The sequence below is a fragment of the Amborella trichopoda genome, chromosome 12 (genome assembly GCF_054954075.1).
Source record: "Amborella trichopoda isolate Santa Cruz 75 chromosome 12, AtrichopodaSantaCruz75HAP2 v2.0, whole genome shotgun sequence".
Taxonomy (NCBI): Eukaryota; Viridiplantae; Streptophyta; class Magnoliopsida; order Amborellales; family Amborellaceae; genus Amborella; species Amborella trichopoda.
The window spans coordinates 47,537,904-47,556,754 of record NC_142347.1 but is presented as its reverse complement, the minus strand read 5'-3'; the positions used below and the strand labels follow the sequence as shown (position 1 = coordinate 47,556,754).

General features: G+C 35.9%; 1 protein-coding gene across 1 annotated transcript; it reads right to left on the bottom strand.

The window, feature by feature from the left end:
- Nucleotides 1–734: 734 nt before the first annotated feature.
- LOC105420742 (large ribosomal subunit protein eL39x) lies at nt 735–8,794 on the bottom strand. Its single transcript, XM_011625544.3, has 3 exons — nt 8,736–8,794; nt 7,970–8,073; nt 735–1,100 (listed from the first exon to the last, which is right to left on the bottom strand). Exons 1-3 carry the CDS (start codon nt 8,736–8,738, stop codon nt 1,052–1,054), a joined length of 156 nt encoding a protein of 51 aa, XP_011623846.1. The 5' UTR covers nt 8,739–8,794; the 3' UTR covers nt 735–1,051.
- Between the last annotated feature and the right edge of the window lie 10,057 nt (nt 8,795–18,851).

Below are 18,851 nucleotides of genomic sequence, written 5' to 3'. Positions count from 1 at the left end.
CTAATATCGATGATTCGTTTTTAAATCGAATCAATGAATTGTCAAACGAATTCATTCAATGACACCAGCTTGACCAAGAAGAAAAAGAACATCATCTGTCATTTTATTTTTAGATCGTATGTTACTAATTGTATGCTTTATTATAATCCATATATGTTGATATACTTATTCCATGATAATTCTATGTTTATCTTTCTGTGTGATGTAAATTAAATGATAAATAGTAATTCATGCAGAGAAAGAACATATCAATATTCGCATATTCATGCAAAGAAATGAAAATTTTTAATGAAATACCCCCATTTTTTATTGAATTCTTAAAAAACAATATTTATAATAAATTTTAATAATTTTTTCAAATTTTTTTAAAGCTTTATTCTGACCGATTCACCCTAGTCCCGATCTAGATCGCCAATTCACTGATCCAAATCGATTTTGAAGGTGCCCAATCCGAGTCACCGGTTCGCTTTTTAAACCATTGGTATATACTATATATTGAAGCTCGTTTTTTTGTTAAACCTATAAAATATATTATTTTTTGGTTCTCCATAAAAATATAGCTAAAAGATATTCTACTTGCCTGGGAGCAAAATGTTTATTTACTTTCTGGGGTAAAACTCCAACCTAGACCTAGAACTAGTTTTGTGACTCCAATTTTCAGGGAAACCCATAGTAACCGTGCTCTAAAATATATATTAATTTAATCCTGGGTATCAAAACAATCAGAAAGAATAGAGAACACAATTGAAGCTTAACATTCATTCAAAACTTTCTAGTCTTGATCTGTGTCAAATATGGCCCAAAGCTCCGAAAGTCTATTTACTTGTAAGTTGTAACTAGCATGGAAATTTCTGCAATTACTCGAGAATTTTTCTAACAAAAATCCTGATATGGTTCTTGACAATTCCCAACAGAAAATGACCAGAATCCAAAGCTGCCATAATATTGCAGTTGCATCATGAAATCCTCAACCAAATAAAAAGATACATAATGGTGTCTCATGAGTGAAAATATTGGACACAAGCATCAACAATGAAACCCAAATTCACTCTCAAAATCCAAGCTTTGTTCTGCGCCAGTGCCTGCGTTTAGCATTGTACCTGTTACAAGAGCCAACAAATTCACTAACATCAAACAAGAAGGTAAATGTTGGATTCAGAAACCAAGGTTGAACTTCCAAATTACATCTGAGATATCATGGAATGACACCACCAACTCATATAAAGGAAACATAAGCACAAAAGGCCTCAAATGCGAACTCCAAATTCAGCTTTTGTCCTCAATTGGGTTCTAGAATATAAGGTAAAGGCAAAAATCAACTACAAAAACTGACGAAGATTGTAGCAACAGTAGAAACTAATAGGATTAGTATGCAATGACAGAAATTGTTCTACTACTGTTGTTGGAAGTCACCCAAGTAAATCCCCCAAGTAAATCCATTCACAGGCTTGGCCATAAGGTCCAAAGCCGTAGGAAATTCAAGTCAAGACAAACAAAACTTCAAAGCACATACAAACTCGATCCACGGAAACCTGTTCTCTTTTATTCAGTCAATGCAGAGTTATATGCAATCATGAAAATTTAGATAAACAAAAAGCAAAAATGAATTCATTAGTTAGAACATGAATAAACCAAAATGCACATTTTCATCTAATACTGACCTTGAACAATGCCACGCACAAAAAATATTTTATGGAAAGTGTAAAAAAAGGTCAAGTGTTGCCAGCTATTGTGGCCCAAAATCAAAATAGAAGATTTCAAGCAATCTTCGGACTGGCTAGGGCTTTCTTTAGGCTCCAAGCAACAGATAGGGTGCCATTGAGATGAGCACACCACCGTTGACTCATAGATGGAGCCATCAATACACAATCTCCTGATACCAATTAAATAAATCAAAATAAAGGGAAAAATCCAAAACACCAATAAAAAATAGATTAAGCCTCAAAGTTTATATAGGGTTGCAACCTTACTTCAAGTAAGGTGCACTTCAAAATCCTCTAGAAGAGAGTAAATATTTTTTTTAAGTCGCACCTCAAAATCCTCAAAGTGTTGCCAGTTATTGTGGCCCAAAATCAAAAAAGAAGATTTCAAGCAATCTTCGGACTGGCTAGGATTTTCTTTAGACTCCAAGCACCAGACAGCGCACCATTGAGATGAGCACACCACTGTTGACTCAGAGATGGAGTCATCAATACACAATCTCATGATACCAATTAAATGAATCGAAGTAAAAGGGAAAAATCCAAAAAACCAATAAAAAATAGATTAAGCCTCAAAGTTTATATAGGGTTGCAACCTTGTACTATTCAAGTAAGGCGCACCTCAAAATCCTCTAGAAGAGAGTATTATTTTTTTTTTAGGTGCACCTAAAAAATCCTCTTGAGGAGAATACGCTGACATTTGTGAACCCTCCAATTGATCATCTCAGCCTCAAGAAGTAAGAATATATAGAATAAACAAAATTTCAATTCCTAAATATAATGCGTCTTGTAACAAGTTATCTGCACCATCTATTTTCATGATTTTCAAGTGTTTATATATCTGAATCATCCGTAACATTTTTGAAATTTTAAATTTCATAACTATGTATAAAAATATATTTTTAGAGGTGCGCCTTACTTCTACAGTATAAGGCGGCCGCCTTCTACAAACCTCACCCGAACTTCAAGTATCATCATCATCATCACGAAAGCTTTTTTTCAACTATTTGGAGTCGGCTACATGAATCTTGATCCACCATTCTCCTCTATCAAGGGCTATACCATACGTGAGGCCACAAGTCCCCATATCTTTTCTCACTACATCCAATCATATGCTTTTGGGCCTTCCCTTTGCCCTTTTTGAGTCTTCCACTTGAAAATCTTTGGGCAATCTATTCTTTCATCAGTCATGTCCTTTTGGGATATCTGTTCTCTTTTATTCAGTCAACGAAGAGCTATATGCAGTCATGTTGATTTAGATATATAATAAGCAAAACAGAATTCATTAGTTAGAACATGAATAAACCAAAAACGGACACTTTCATCCAATACTGACCTTGCACTAGAGCAATGCCAAGCGTAATTTTTTTTGTTATTGAAAGTGAAAAAAAAGGTCAAGTGTTGCCAGCTATTGTGGCCCAAAATCAAAAAAGAAGATTTCAAGCAATCTTCGGACTGGCTAGGGTCTTCTTTAGGCTCCAAGCGGCAGACAGCGTGCCATTGAGATGAGCACACCACTGTTGACTCAGAGATGGAGCCATTCGATACACAATCTCTTGATACCCAATTAAATGAATTGAAGTTAAAAGGAAAAAATCCAAAAAACCAATAAAAAATAAATTTAGCCTCAAAGTTTTTACAGGGTTGCAACCTTATACCATTCAAGTAAGGTATACCTCAAAATCCTTTAGATGAGAGTACTTTTTTTTTAAAGGTGCACCTCAAAAATCCCCTAGAGGAGAATATTCTGACATTGGTGAACCCTCCGATCAATCATTTCAGCATCGAGATGTAAGAATATATAGAAAAAACAAATTTTCAATTCCTAAAAATAATGCATCATATAACAAATTATCTGCACCATCTATTCTCAAGATTTTCAAGTATTTATTGATTTGCTTGATCCGTTAAACTATTTAATTTTTAAATTTAATAACTAGGGATAAAAATAGATTTTCCGGCTCATATGGATTCCAACACCAAAACTACACCTCCAAGCAAATTTTAGAGGTGCGCATTTACAGTATAAGGGGGGACACCTTTTACAAACCTCACCCGAACTTCAAGTATCATCATCATCATCATCAAAGCTTTTTTCCAATTATTTGGGGCTGGCACCATCTATTCTCAAGATTTTCAAGTATTTATTGATTTGCTTGATCCGTTAAACTTTTTAATTTTTAAATTTAATAACTAGGGATAAAAATAGATTTTCCGGCTCATAAGGATTCCAACACCAAAACTACACCTCCAAGCAAATTTTAGAGGTGCGCCTTACATTTACCGTATAAGGGGGGGCACCTTTTACAAACCTCACCCGAACTTCAAGTATCATCATTAAAGCCTTTTCCCAATTATTCGGGGCTGGCTGTATAACAAGAACGCTTTCTAATGCCACTCCAAAGTTTAAAACAATATCTTATTTGTTCTTTTAATAAATTTCTTTTATAAATGCAAATCTTTGGCTTGCAACATGGTTTTATTCACTATAGAATGGGTAACGGAAGGCGCGGAAGTGTACAATCCTGTCGTACCAAATGTTTGTTATTGAAAGTGAAAAAAGGCCAAGTGTTGGCAGCTATTGTGGCCCAAAATCAAAAAAGAAGATTTCAAGCAATCTTCGGACTGGCTAGGGTCTTCTTTAGGCTCCAAGCGGCCGACAGTGTGCCATTGAGATGAGCACACCACTGTTGACTCAGAGATGGAGACATTCAATGCACAATCTCTTGATACCAATTAAATGAATTGAAGTAAAAGGGGAAAAATCCAAAAAACCAATAAAAAATGGATTCAGCCTCAAAGTTTTTACAGGGTTGCCACCTTATACCATTCAAGTAAGGTGTACCTCAAAATACTCTAGAAGAGAATACTTTCTTTTTTAAGGTGCACCTCAAAAATCCTCTAGAGGAGAATATTCTGACATTGGTGAACCCTCCAATCAATCATCTCAGCCTCGAGATGTAAGGATATATAGAAAAAACAAAATTTCAATTCCTAAAAATAATGCGTCATATAACAAATTATTTGCACCATCTATTTTCAAGATTTTCAAGTATTTATTGATCTGCTTGATCCATTAAATTTTTTTAATTTTAAAATTTAATAACTAGGGATAAAAATAGATTTTCCAGCCCATAAGGATTCCAACTCCAAAACTACACCTCCAACCAAATTTTAGAGGTGCGCCTTACATTTACAGTATAAGGGGGGCACCTTTTACAAACCTCACGCGAACTTCAAGTATCATCATCAAAGCCTTTTCCCAATTATTTGGGGCTGGCTGCATAACAAGAACGCTTTCTAATGCCACTCCAAAGTTTAAAACAATATCCTATTTGTTCTTTTAATAAATTTCTTTTATAAATGCAAATCTTTGGCTTGCAACATGGTTTTATTCACTATAGATTGCATAATAGAAGGCGCGGAAGTGTACAATCCTGTTGTACCAAATGTTTGTTATTGAAAGTGAAAAAAAGGTCAAGTGTTGCCAGCTATTGTGGCCCAAAATCAAAAAAGAAGATTTCAAGCAATCTTCGGACTGGCTAGGGTCTTCTTTAGGCTCCAAGCGGCAGACAGCGTGCCATTGAGATGAGCACACCACTGTTGACTCAGAGATGGAGCCATTCAATGCACAATCTTTTGATACCAATTAAATGAATTGAAGTAAAAAGGAAAAAATAAAAAAAACCAATAAAAAATAGATTCAGCCTCAGTTTTTACAGGGTTGCAACCTTATACCATTCAAGGTGAACCCTCCAATCATCTCAGGTGAACCCTCCAATCAATCATCTCAGCGTCGAGATGTAAGGATATATAGAAAAAACAAATTGTCAATTCCTAAAAAATAATGCATCATACAACAAATTATCTACACCATCTATTTTCAAGATTTTCAAGTATTTATTGATCTGGTTGATCCGTTAAATTTTTCTAATTTTTAAATTTAATAGCTAGGGATAAAAATAGATTTTCCGGCCCCTAAGGATTCCAACACCAAAACTACACCTCCAAGCAAATTTTAGACACGTGCCTTACATTTACAGTATAAGGGGGGCGCCTTTTACAAACCTCACCCGAACTTCAAGTATCATCATCATCATCATCATCATCAAAGCCTTTTCCCAATTATTTGGGGCTGGCTACATAACAAGAAAGCTTTCAAATGCCCCTCCAAAGTTTAAAACAATATCCTATTTGTTCTTTTAATAAATTTCTTTTATAAATGCAAATCTTTGGCTTGCAACACGGTTTTATTCACTATAGATTGCATAACAGACGGCACGGAAGTGTACAATCCTGTCGTACCAATGGGCTAGGATGGCAATAACATAAATCCCACCCAAGTGGGCAAGGACGGAGATAGGTTTCCACATAAAGAAGGCAGATTGTAGCCATCCATTTAATTTTAACTAAAAGAATTATTTCACAAACCAGTGCTCCACTAACATGTAAATTAATTGGCATGTTGCCTAATAAGCAAAAGTACAATCCAATGTTTAAAAAATAGTGCATCAAGCTTTAAATGTGAAGAGTCCTATTCCAATTTGCACGGCCCAACATGGGCGACTCCAAAGTCAGGCAAGGCTATATTTAACAAAACATTACGGATACTAAAAAATTGGAGACTCAACAATTCCGAAGTTTTTTGTCCTAGAATCACCAGCCTACCAATATATTCCAACTCAGGCCCGAGTTGGACAGGCAATTTTTGAAGCACTGCAAAAGTGAACTGATGTAATAACTTTATCAAAAAAAGATTCAAAATTTAAAGGACCGTTTATTTGCATCCCAACTTCAATATAATATATCGGAAACACTTGCAGCCTTTTTCATTGATTTTTTTCATTGGAGTCTACTGTATATCCCAAATATCAAAGTCCAATTTCGATTTCTTTCCCTAAGCCTCATTCACATGCCTCAAGTTTCAAATTGTCTTCCCAACAACTAGTATGCCCTCCTCAACTACGATCTGGCTGGGTAAGTTACTTGTATACTTCATTAAAACTTGAAACATTTGATGGTTTCAACACAAAATTGGGCCTTCACTCTTTGAATATTATCAAGCAAATCATGGTCGAATCAAACCATGTTGTAGACACAAGGTAACGAAAGGGGGAGATCTCTTTGCATCCCAGGTTCCAATGGACAGTATCCACATCATTAACACCATCAATAACATGTCCTAGTGGACAGCTTGCTTAAGAAAGATACATTTTATTTGAGAAGTGTTGAAGGAAAACATAGTTCATTATTAAGGTAATAGACGGTTTAAGGGGCCTCAGAGACAGCTGCTTTTTTGCAGACCTCACTGAACCTCCTCCTTATCTGTAAGTTGGATAGAATCCAACAATTGCAAGTGTTGGTAATAATTCAAAATTAATTTACAAAGTTGCTTTTTAGTTGGTCGACAGTTCTCCTACCCAAGCATTCCTCCATTTTAATATTTACTTACTAATTTTATAACTTGAGTTCTCCACATCCACTCCACTAATGCATAATGAAAAACAAAGAAAACTATGTTAACTAACCACCAAAATCAAACGTCATGTGCTTACACACACGTATGTGTGTGTATATGCATGCATGCATGCATGTATGTATATTGAACAAGGTTTGCAGGACAAATGCACTAAAAATGCTATCTATTATCAATATAAAATACAAATAAATAAATGACATCTCACCCACTGTCAGCTGTATGGGAACAGATCATGGGTTCATGATATATGTTAATATGTTTGATATTTATTTTTTAGTTTTCCAATACACGATTGAAACATCTAGTTTTTCTATAGGTAGAGCTCACTTTGATTCATAACAGAAAATAAAGTACAAGAGAAAAAAAAAAGAGCAAGGATATAATGCCGCAAGAATAAAATAAGAAGGGGTGATATAATCCAATCCAAAAATACTCTAGATGGGCTAGGTCTCCAACACAAGGAAAAGGAGACTATAAATGCCTATTATCAGGCAATACACGAAATGGCACATGCATTGGATACTTTTTTTGAAACATTTCCAGTAGTTTTGGAAGATGGAGACGAATTGTGAGAACTGATGTTACTTTTAGAAGAGTAGAATCAAAGTCCAAACTAGACAACTTTCTTGTCTGCAACATTCCAACTACTCGATAACATGGATCACAAAGCTTTAATCATCTTTGTCATTAACTTACTTAGTTATAACCAAAAAAATATATTTCACTGAAAGCGACTAAAGCTAATAAAATACAATAAAACAGCTGGAGGTGAGGGGAAACATAAGCTTGCCTTATCGTATTGTCAGTCCTCATCCTGATCCAATGCGGAATGGGCCTGTTTTGCCTCATCTTCTTGGCAAGCTTCTTCTTGATCATGAAAGTCTTATGGGAAGGCTACAATATAGAGAAAAATTGATAAAAACAAGTCATAAGCCAGGCGTAGAAGTAGAGAAACAGATTAAAAGAATACCAATGTCTATGCTGAAAACAAAACAGAGCATGCAAGAGATTTTAAATACAAGTCTATATTTATAAACCACAGTTACAATAAATAATTACGAGCTAAACCTTAACCCTATATGGAAAAAAATAAAAACCCCAGTCCCCAAATAAAAAGTCATATAAAACTTCAAAAATACTGGAATCAGAAGCTTAAATCCCAAAAATTACAGGGGTGAGTATCAAAGCAGAACTGCTGAAACCTAGAGAAAATCATATAGCTCCATTTTCAGATCGATGCAGAGAGGCATAGGAAGTCCATAGAGCCTTATTTTAGAGCGAGAGAGAGGCATAAGATGTTCAACACACTGTTTTAGATAGATAGATAGAGAGGCATCGAAAGTACCATAGCCCCATTTTAGAGAGAGAGAGAGACAAATGGTACATAGCCCCATTTTAGAGAGAGAGAAGCATAGGATATTTCCATAGCTCCGTTCTAGAGAGAGAGAGAAGAGGTATGAGATGGTCACATGGCTCCGTTTTCAGAGAGAGATATTTTAGAGAGAGAGAGAGAGAGAGAGAGAGAGAGAGAGAGAGAGAGAGAGAGAGAGGAGTACCATTTTGGGTTGAGCTTCTGGCCTTCTGCTTCCCACGCGGCTGCTGGTGAAACTGAAGTGGTGAATCCCAAAACCCTAATTTCATATACCATGCGGAAACCCCCTCTTTGCACGTATAGCATTTTCGAGCGTGCGAAGATAAATAATTCCGAGTATGCCCTTGTTCACTTTTAAGAATAACTCGAAAAGCATGCATATGATGTTCGCTCAGTAGCATAGTTTGTTTTTACTCCCAAGGCCAAGAAAACCTAGGAGGATTTTTTCAATTTAAAATTTTGGGAGTTACTTAATAATTACTAAATGGGATTGTCTATAACAATGCCTTTTATCGTTGAAAAAAGTTTATATAAGGTTGCAACTTTATATGTAAAACTACGGATGCACGTCAAAAATCTATCGAACAAGGTAGTTTTAATGTTGAAAAACCCTTTGATTGATCGTCTCGATATCTATATGTATGACCACGAAAAATAAAAATATTTTTAAGTCTAAAAAATAGTGCATTTTACAACATATTATTTACATCGTCCATTTTCAAGATTTTTATATGATTATAGATCTACTTAATTTTAACTATTCTTTAAACTTAAAATTTTATAATTAGATATAAAAATAGATTTTGAGATAATCCTAAGAACATTGTACATCAAAATTTGATACCATCATAAAATTTGAAGGTGCACCTTACCTCTACAGCTACATATGCATCTGTATGCCAACTGCACCCTTTATCTTTTGTACAATCATTTTTGTCTCTTAAATTTGAAAATTGGTGGTTGTAAGAGTGTCATTGAATATATACAAAGTTCCAATAAAAAAATATTTTTTCAAACTTCATGACTCACCCCAAACCATCCAATGTGACATCTAATGAGTGTGAATAATTATGACCTCCATATACAAAAAATAAATGGTCTCTTTGTAGACAATCCCATTTTGAAATTACATCATAATTTTAAATAGTTAAACTCTGATTGGCATTTGTACAAATTTCCCAAAATTAAATGTTAAAAGAAGTCCTTACACATTTATGTTGTAAGGAAGTTCACATAGCATTCATATGTATATGCGCTATATTTAATAGGGAAGTATGTCAGGCGAAAGAAGCAACATGTCGTTTCTTGCTGATCTGCCTTCTGAGAAATCCTTGCCCAAGGTTTTTGCGATGGTGGCTTTCCTGCTTCTAGTTCTTTCTAGTACAAAGCATTGTCGTGGGGGTGGGTCCTTGGTCCATATTTTCCTTCTGGTGGTGGTTCTTCAGTTCAAGATGTATCCCCTTCCTACTCGTGTTGCAGTGCTTAGAGGTTTGTGTGACTCGAGAACGAGGTTTGACCCGTTACAGATTGATCTGCTGGCTTTAGTAGTGATTGAAGATGATGAAGTTGTGGGAGAGTTGGCATCTCTACCTATTCTCCCTGTTGTTGTTGATTCGTTTGTGGGAGAGATAGCGCCACAGCCTTTCCCCCTGTTGTGGCTGATTCGTCTGTGGGAGCCTTGGTCACATGTGAAAATTCTGTTGAAGATGAGAATGTCATGGAGCCTCAACCACTTTCAATGATAATCCTATGCGCACCACGGTTGTTGGTTGCCACAAACTTGGTGACGGCAGATGGTGGATCTTCGAAGGTCGATGAGTCTTTAAAATTTTCACTGTCAAAGACGGTTCCCCAGTTGGCGGAGGATGCCTCTTTGCAGGTGGAAGATTCCATGATTGCTAAATTGGTGGAAGACATGGGGATGGAAGGCGTTCCTTTATCAGTGGTTATGGAGGAGGTTAAGGCTCGCAGAAGATCATGTCTTGCAGTTCAAAGAGATATGATTAGTGGGAAGTTGCCAATAGATTTTTGGGTGACTCCAAATGTGTTCGATACAACGGTGAATAGGAATTCAGTTTCCTCAAGGTCCCTGAAAGAGAAAACAGGGAAGAAGATGATGGAGCCGAGGACAGGTACACATTCTTCAGTGAGAATTAGAGCTCGTGATCGGCGCAGGATCTTAGTTCCAGGTCGTTGGCATTTCGTGACCCATCTAAACCCTCGGAGGATTCCACCTCCCTTAGCTTGTCGGTTGATGACTCAGGTGTGGTCTTCCCCAACAAGGTTGGTGCTCAGGGAGGCCTTCATGGACCAGGTTCTGCCTCCTTTTCTTTTAACCCCCATTTTTAATGAATTTCTTGTCATGGAATGTTAGGGGTTTAGGACATCTAAATAGGAAGAGGGATGTCAAATTTTTGGTTTTCAAATACAATCCAGTAGTTCTTGTTTTGCAAGGGACTAAGCTCCCTAGTCCTAGTGTTATCGGGGCCAGATAGGTTTGGGGTCATTCTGCTGTTGGTTTTTGTGGTATAAATGTGGTGGGAGCATCAGGTGGGTTGTGGGTTCTGTAGGACCCTCTTGTTTTGGTTAATTTGGTATCATTGCAAGGGATCACTTTATTTTGTTGGATTTTCAGGGATATTTAGCGAGGTTTTCTTGGGGGTTGTTAAATGTTTATGGTCATTGCTTGGCTGCTTTGAAAGAACCTTTTATTAACGAATTGAATGTTGTAATTCGTTCTTTTTCTTTTCTTGTGGTTATTAGAGGAGATTTCAACCTTATTCGTTGGCCAGACGAAAGCTTATCAGCCCCTCCTATCAATTCCACTATGAGAATGTTTAATGGTTACATTGTTGATAACTCTTTGATGGATCTGCCTATTTTAGGTGCCAAATTTACTTGGTCAAATAACAGTCTCTCTAATTTGGCCATGTCCAAATTAGACAAGTTTTTGGTTTCACCGGAGTGGGCGGAAGTCTACCCTTTGACCTATGTCAAAGCTCTGCCTAGGGTACCTTCAGACCATTGCCCAATTTTGTTGACCTTTAGTCGGTTAGAAAGTGGTCTGAAGCCTTTCCGTATGGAGGCTTGTTGGTTGCTTGAAAAAGAGGTAGTGGAGTTGATAAAGGGTACATGGATTAATACTATTGAGGAAGGTACTGTCGATTACCAATTGCACAAAAAACTCTTAAATGTCAAACACAAATTGTTGGTTTGGAAGAAGGAAAATAGGGTGGACATTAGGAGAAAGATCGATTTTGCTCTCGCTAATTTAGAGATATTTGATCTTAACGTTCAAGACAATGGAGTGTTGTCTGAGCAGATTGTGGTTCTTAGGTGTCAAAAGGTAAAAGAACTAGAGGAACTTCTAAGGTCAGATGAGATCTATAGGCACCAAAGGTCACGTTCAAAGTGGTTGAAAGAAGGGGATCTTAACACGAAGTATTTCCATGTTATTGCAAGTGTCAGGAAAAGGCAGAATGATATCTCGAGTTTATCTATCCTTGAGGATAGATGTGGATGATGATAATGCTATGAAAGGAGCTGTCCGCAGCCATTTTAAGCGAGCCTTTTCCAAAGAAGTTAACTTTATCCCCTCCTTTAATAGAGTGCCTTTTAAAACTCTTCCAGACGTTTAAGAATTTATTTGGAACGTGACATTTCGTTGGAATAGTTAAAGAAGATGGTTTTTTCTATACCGGGAGATAAAGCCCTTGGTCCATATGGCTTCCTTCTCTCATTTTTTCATAAGTTTTGGGATCTGGTAAAGTTGGAGCTTCTGGAGTTTGTTCGGGGCTTTATGATTAAGAGTGACATTTTCAAAGGGGTGAAATCCATTTTTTTGACGCTAATCCCAAAGAAGGCTGTCATTTCGTGTCTTTCTGATATTCGCCCTATTTGTCTTCTTACCAGTCTCTATAAGATTTTGGCGAAGGTTTTAGCTAAGCGACTCAAAACTGTCTTATCTTTGGTGATATCGGCAAACCAATCGGCCTTTATCAAAGACAGACAGATTACATATAGTATTCTTATTGCTCAAGAATGCATCCATTCTAGAGTGCTCAATCGGAAGCCTGGTATTTTGTTGAAGTTAGATATGGAGAAGGCCTATGATCGTGTGGAATGACGGATTTTATTCGAGATTTGAAATGTATGGGGTTTGGAGACAGGTGGTGTAGTTGGATTTTTTGATGTCTGTCCTCTGCTCATTTTTTCATGTTGTTTAAAGGTAGCCCTATTGATTTCTTCTAGGCATCTAGAGGTCTTCGTCAAGGGGACCCTCTATCCCGGTTCTTTTTTACTATTTACGCGGAGTGTTTTAGCTTGATGTTAAAATAACGTTGAAAGGGCTGACCATTTTTATGGGTTTGCTGTGGCTAATTTTGATCTTATTATTTCCCATCTTCAATATGCAGATGATACCCTTATGTCACGCCCCAAGAATTTACAATACTGATATTCTTAAGATGTGACAATCAAAACATATATACATCTCATTGATAGGACAAATTTACAGTGGCGAATTCTTACAAAGTAACAAAAGAAAGTTTAAGCGCAACTACAGTATCTTCCAAAGTTGATCCTGACGAGCACTCAAAATGAAACCGCAGTTATCTTGAAAAAATGTTTACCATAATTTGATGAGTTTGGCTACTCAGTAAGTAATCATCATAATCCTAAAAAGAATCATAATTGAAAGATATCCATATTTTCAAAAAGGAGATCTATTAACAGAAATGCATTAACAGTTTCACTTTCAAAAATGCATAATCAAGTATAATCCGAATAATTGACATGCATATACATTTTAACGGCAGTGCATAATTCAAAGGATTTCACAAAATACCCTACTGGCGTCTCAAGTAGGTCACCTATATACCCCATCATCGTCCTGATGGGTCCACTTAATCCCTATCGACGTCCCAGATAGGTCCACTTATACCTCACCGGCGTACCGGATGAGTCCACTTAATCCCTACCGGCGTCCCAGATAGGTCCACTTATACCTCACCGACGAACCAGATGAGTCCTCTTGCATACTTAAAGTATTTCTAAATCTCTTTAAACATTCGAAAGTAGCAATATCATGTACTCAACATATCACTGAAATCATTAATATGAATTTCACTGAAACCATTAATAACAGTCACTTTCAATAACATTTCAAAAATAACCAATCAAATATTTTGGGTTCAAATTTAGAAAGGTAGCAGTTCGTAAAGACATTCTAGCATAATTGCCAATGTATAGAAAAACTCTTATAGAAATTCAAGAATACGGAATTATCACAATTTATAGGATGTCAACTCGCAAATAAACATTTCACAGACAATGCTATAATCAATTGCAAAAATATCAGTTTTCAGATAATAAGGCAATCATTTGCACATGAATTTTACAATGTTTAAATATTAAAAAACAGTAGAAAGAAATCTCACAATTTTAGTAAAAGCAGAACTATCACATTTATTTCTAACAATTTTATTTCTAAATTTTTCTAACAATAGACAAGAAAAATAAATAAATAAATTTATTTCTAAGAATTTACAGCATTTAAAATTTCTAATATCATAATTTTATTAAAAAGATTATTTTCAAAATAATGAGGTCGCTTGCGCATAAAATTTATCGCGCCTAAAATTCATAATAATAAGCAGAAATAATTATTTCATTTCATTTTTAAAAAGAACAGATTATTTTTCAAGATAATGAAGTCACTTACCTAAAATATTTGAGAGGGAGCTTCCGATAAAAATTCGACTAGAGAGAGGAGCTCACTGTGTTTGTAAGAGGAAGAGCGAGAAAGAAGTTTTTAGGCGACGTCTTACCTATCGTCTTATTTAATTTCTTTTAAACACCTCCTCATGTATGAGGTATCGCGTTAAAAGTCTGCTTTTATCATATGAAAACCACGTCCACTAAAGGACGTGGCAAGGCAGCAAGCAAAAGTATGAGGTATCGTGTTAAAAGTCCGCTTTTATCATATGAAAACCACGTCCACTAAAGGACGTGGCAAGGCAGCAAGCAAAAGCTTAAACCAGGTAAAAGCTTTTGAAAGTAGTGATGGTCCCTAAGGACCATCATGCTCATACGAACCATCACTTATTTAAAAGTTTATTTTTTTTTTTTTTTTGAAATTTTAGGATTATTACACCTTATTTTCTACGATGCAGATCATTTACAAGTGGAGAAGGTGACGTTGTTTTTGGATATCTGTGAGGTCTCTATCGGGTTTAAAGTGAATTTTCATATGTCATCGATTGTAGGGATTAATTGTAGTGGTTCAGTGGTGGATGATTTGGCAAGGGTGTTAGATTGCAACGTGGATTCTCTCCCCATTCTATATTTGGGCATACCGATTTCTGACTTTAGGTTTCCAATTGTAGTCTGGGATAGGGTATTGGAGAGAGTGCAAGCTAAGTTGGATTTATGGAAACCAAAGTATCTCTCGTTGGGTGGTAGGATGACTATTTTAAAAGCTTGTCTTGCCAACCTCCCTATTTATCAGATGTCTCTTATCCAAATGCCGGCAGTAATAGTTCAAAAGATTGCGAAGATGATGAGAGACTTTTTGTGGGGATCTAGCAATGAGCAGCATAAGTTTCATTTGCTAAGGTGGGATAGGGTGTGCACACCAAAAAATGATGGAGGTTTGGGCATTAGGAAAATCAATTTGGTCAATCAAGAACTGTTGTGCAAATGGTGGTGGCGCAGTATTCACTTTAGAGATCAACTCTGGTATCAGGTTCTCATTCCGAAATATGGTATTGATTGGTTGGGTCTTTAGCTAGGGAAAAGGGAACATGGAAAAACTTCGCATCTCTGGAGGAACATTGCTAGTTGTAGACTAATTGTTGCCAGTTTCTGTAGATGGTCGTTCGGAAGTGGAGCCTCAATTTCTTTTTGGCATCAGATTTGGGCTGCGGGATACCCTCTTAAATCTATCTGCTCGGAGTTATTTGACGTGGTTATAATGCAAGACGTTAAGGTCTGTGTGTGATCGAGAGAAGAGGAGCTACTTAGTTTTGGATTATTCCTTTGATTTATAACAGAGTTAATGATTTGCGGTTTGAGAAGTGGTGTACTTTGATGAAATTGCTTAATGAGGTCTATGTCTCTCCAGAGGCTGTAGATGAGATGGTCTGGGTGTTGGAAAGTGATGGTCTCTTCACTGTAAAGTCGTATTACGACCTCCTTTTTAATGATCGATGGCCGTGGTCGTGTCCCCAAATAACCAAAATATGGAAATGGGCTAGGTTCAGGTTTTTATTTGGTTAGCCTCAATGAACAAAATCTTAACAACCGATAATCTAATCAAAAGAAGTAAGATTCTCCCCAATGTATGCCTTCTATGCAAAGCAGATGGTGAGTCAGTTGGTAATTTGCTGATCCATTGTCCTTTTACTAGTCAAATTTAGTATTGGTTTTTTGGGTTGGTAAACATGTGTTTGACTCTTCCATCGGAGGTGGACGGGATCGTATCTCAACTGTCGGTCCCTCTTTTGCTAAAAGGCGCTATAACTTTATGGAATTATTCTATGGGAAGTTTGGAAGGAAAGAAATAGAAGAATATTTGAGGATGTCTCCCTTTCTTTGAATGGCTTAATTTATGTAATTAAATCGATGATTTGGTCATGGTTTTTAGCCATTAAGGAAGGGAGGAGTGACTAAGATTGATGTTTTTTCAAATCTCAGCAATCTCTTTTTGCTTAGAGGTAGGAGTTGTCATCCCAAATCATTTTGGGCACCACCGCTTGCAGGTACTTTGAAGCTTAACTTTGATGGTAATTGGTGGGGTGCTCAGAAATAGAGGAGGTAATATTATTTTTTCTTTTACTGGTCCCATTGGTTGTGCTACTGCTAATAAGACTGAACTAATGCAGTGTACCATGGGTTGAAGATTTTCAAGGAGATGAATTGTGGATATTCTGTTAGATCGAAGGCGACACCTTGAATGTAGTAAAGTGGTGCAATAGGGAGCTGCGGGTGCCTTGGGAGCTGCGTTCACTTTGGCATGGGGTTATGGATATCTCTCTCTCTCTCATGGTTTCTTTTTCTCATGTTTATCGTGAAGCTAATTCTTTAGCTGATGTATTAGCAAAGGGGGACACGGGGGTGGCTTTGGTTATTTTTGATATTGTAATTGGTTTCTAGAGATCAATAAAAGTTTGAACATTTGTCAAAAAAAAAAGTATGTCAAAATATGCATGAAAGTTTAGCAATTTAACAAGGGGTAATTTAATAAATTTCAAAACTCATTTTGATATATCATTTGATGGGTTATTTGAAATTTGATCAAATAAATGTTGAGCTACTGAAATTATATAAAGAAGTGTGGTTAAATATTTCAAATATTAGATGGAATTCGATAGATTTCTATTTTATAGAAAGAGCAAGCTTTTTATGCTTTTCCTACAACATAAAACTTATATACTTCTCTATATTTGTCCATTCCAAATGGAGGAGCTCAGATGACCCTAATCACAATGTCACGTCTCTACACTATTTTATTTTTAAATTTTTTCTATAAAATATTTTGATACCAAATCTTGGGTGTCCGATCCTCTATTAAACACGTATATGTAAAAAATATAAAAAAATCTCAATAAAATAAAATGACCAAAATACTCTTGAAAATTTGAAAGGGTATTTTGATCATTATATTTTATCAAAAAATAAGTTTTTGTATGTGCACCCCAATGAGCAGATGGCACGTAACAAATTTCATATTCATACAATTTGTATAAAAAATTAAAAATAAAATACCACGAAGCGTCAGATCTAAAATCAAATGGTGAGTGGCTCGCTTGAACAAAATTGGATGGCTGGATGGTAAGAGAAGCATAGATCTTCTATGCCGCAGGGCATTACACAATTATAATGATATTAGGATTTTTTTTTTTTTTTTGGTGAAGTAGCTGTTGGGAAGTTCACCCTAGACAAGCATGAATTTGAGATGCCGATCCTACCCTTGGAAACGGAAAAATACATGACTAATAGCAGGCCGCAATATTTTTTTCTAAAATTTAGAGGCTGGATTCCAACGCTGAGTAACTAGACAAATAAGAAGATTCGGTGTGCCTCAACTATTAGCAAAACAGTCATGCTTCTGCTAGAAAACAGTGATTGCAATATCGCGCGGTTCAACTGCGAACTGGTCGGTTAGATCGGTTCTGTGATTGGGTGTATCCGACCAGATATTTAAAAAAAACATCAAAAAAATTTATATAAACTCCTTATAAAATAAAAGATTCGTTTGTAATGTGTTTTGAAATGTTTTTTTTTTTTTTCCATTTTGATGATGGTTGGAAAGTGTTTGGCCATGAATATTTATTTTTACATTTTTCCCATATTTTTGAAAAAATTCAAAAACACCCCTGGGCACAAATTGATTTTCAAAATTCTATTTTTTTTACTAATTTTCAATTTCATTTGGATGTGCTTTGTTTAATCATATTTTAAATATTTTTTTCATATTTTTTTTAAAAAAATTGAACACTTTTTTGACCGGCAAGAACTTGCCCAATTAAGCCAGTATAACATGCCCATTTACTAGTTACTCGAGAGCAGCCCTTGGCCGGTTTCCGAAGCCGGTTCGATTTTTTGAGCACCGGTAGAAACATAACTCTTTCAAAAAGTCAGGAATGCAAATAAAAAACATCTTCGGAATAAGCTTCGTGACCAATGAGTTCTTAATGCAAGAGAGATTCGGAATAAGCTTCGCGACTGAAGTCTTCCTAATACCATAGATGTTTGGTGATAAAAATGTGCTTTGTTTAGAGGGATCATCATGAATTATAAATTCACTCACTCATTTTGGCCATCACCCATCACTGTATGTCATTACTCATTGTTCCTGTCACGTTAGAGTTAGATGACAAGTAGTAAGCGGTGTAGCATTTGAATGAATATATAGAGGAAAACTAAGTAGAAAACAAGAGATCAAATGGTGGTTTTATTGAGGAAATAAGTAGAAAAAGAGGATTCACAAGAAGGAACGAAGGGAAATATTGAATATTTTGGAGTACTGCATTTTGATTTTCATATTTTATAGTTTTTACAATGATGTACTTTGCATAAGGTTGCAAACTTGATCACAATAAGTTGCACCTCCAAACTTTGTGATGAGAAACAATTTTTGTATTGAAAATTCTTAGGATGGTGCGAGAATCTATATTTATCTCTAATTATAAAATTTTTAAACTCAAAAAATGGTTCAAATCAAACAGATATATAAATGCATGGAAATTTTGAAAATAGACGATCTAGATAATGTGTTGCATGATGTACTATTTTTTGG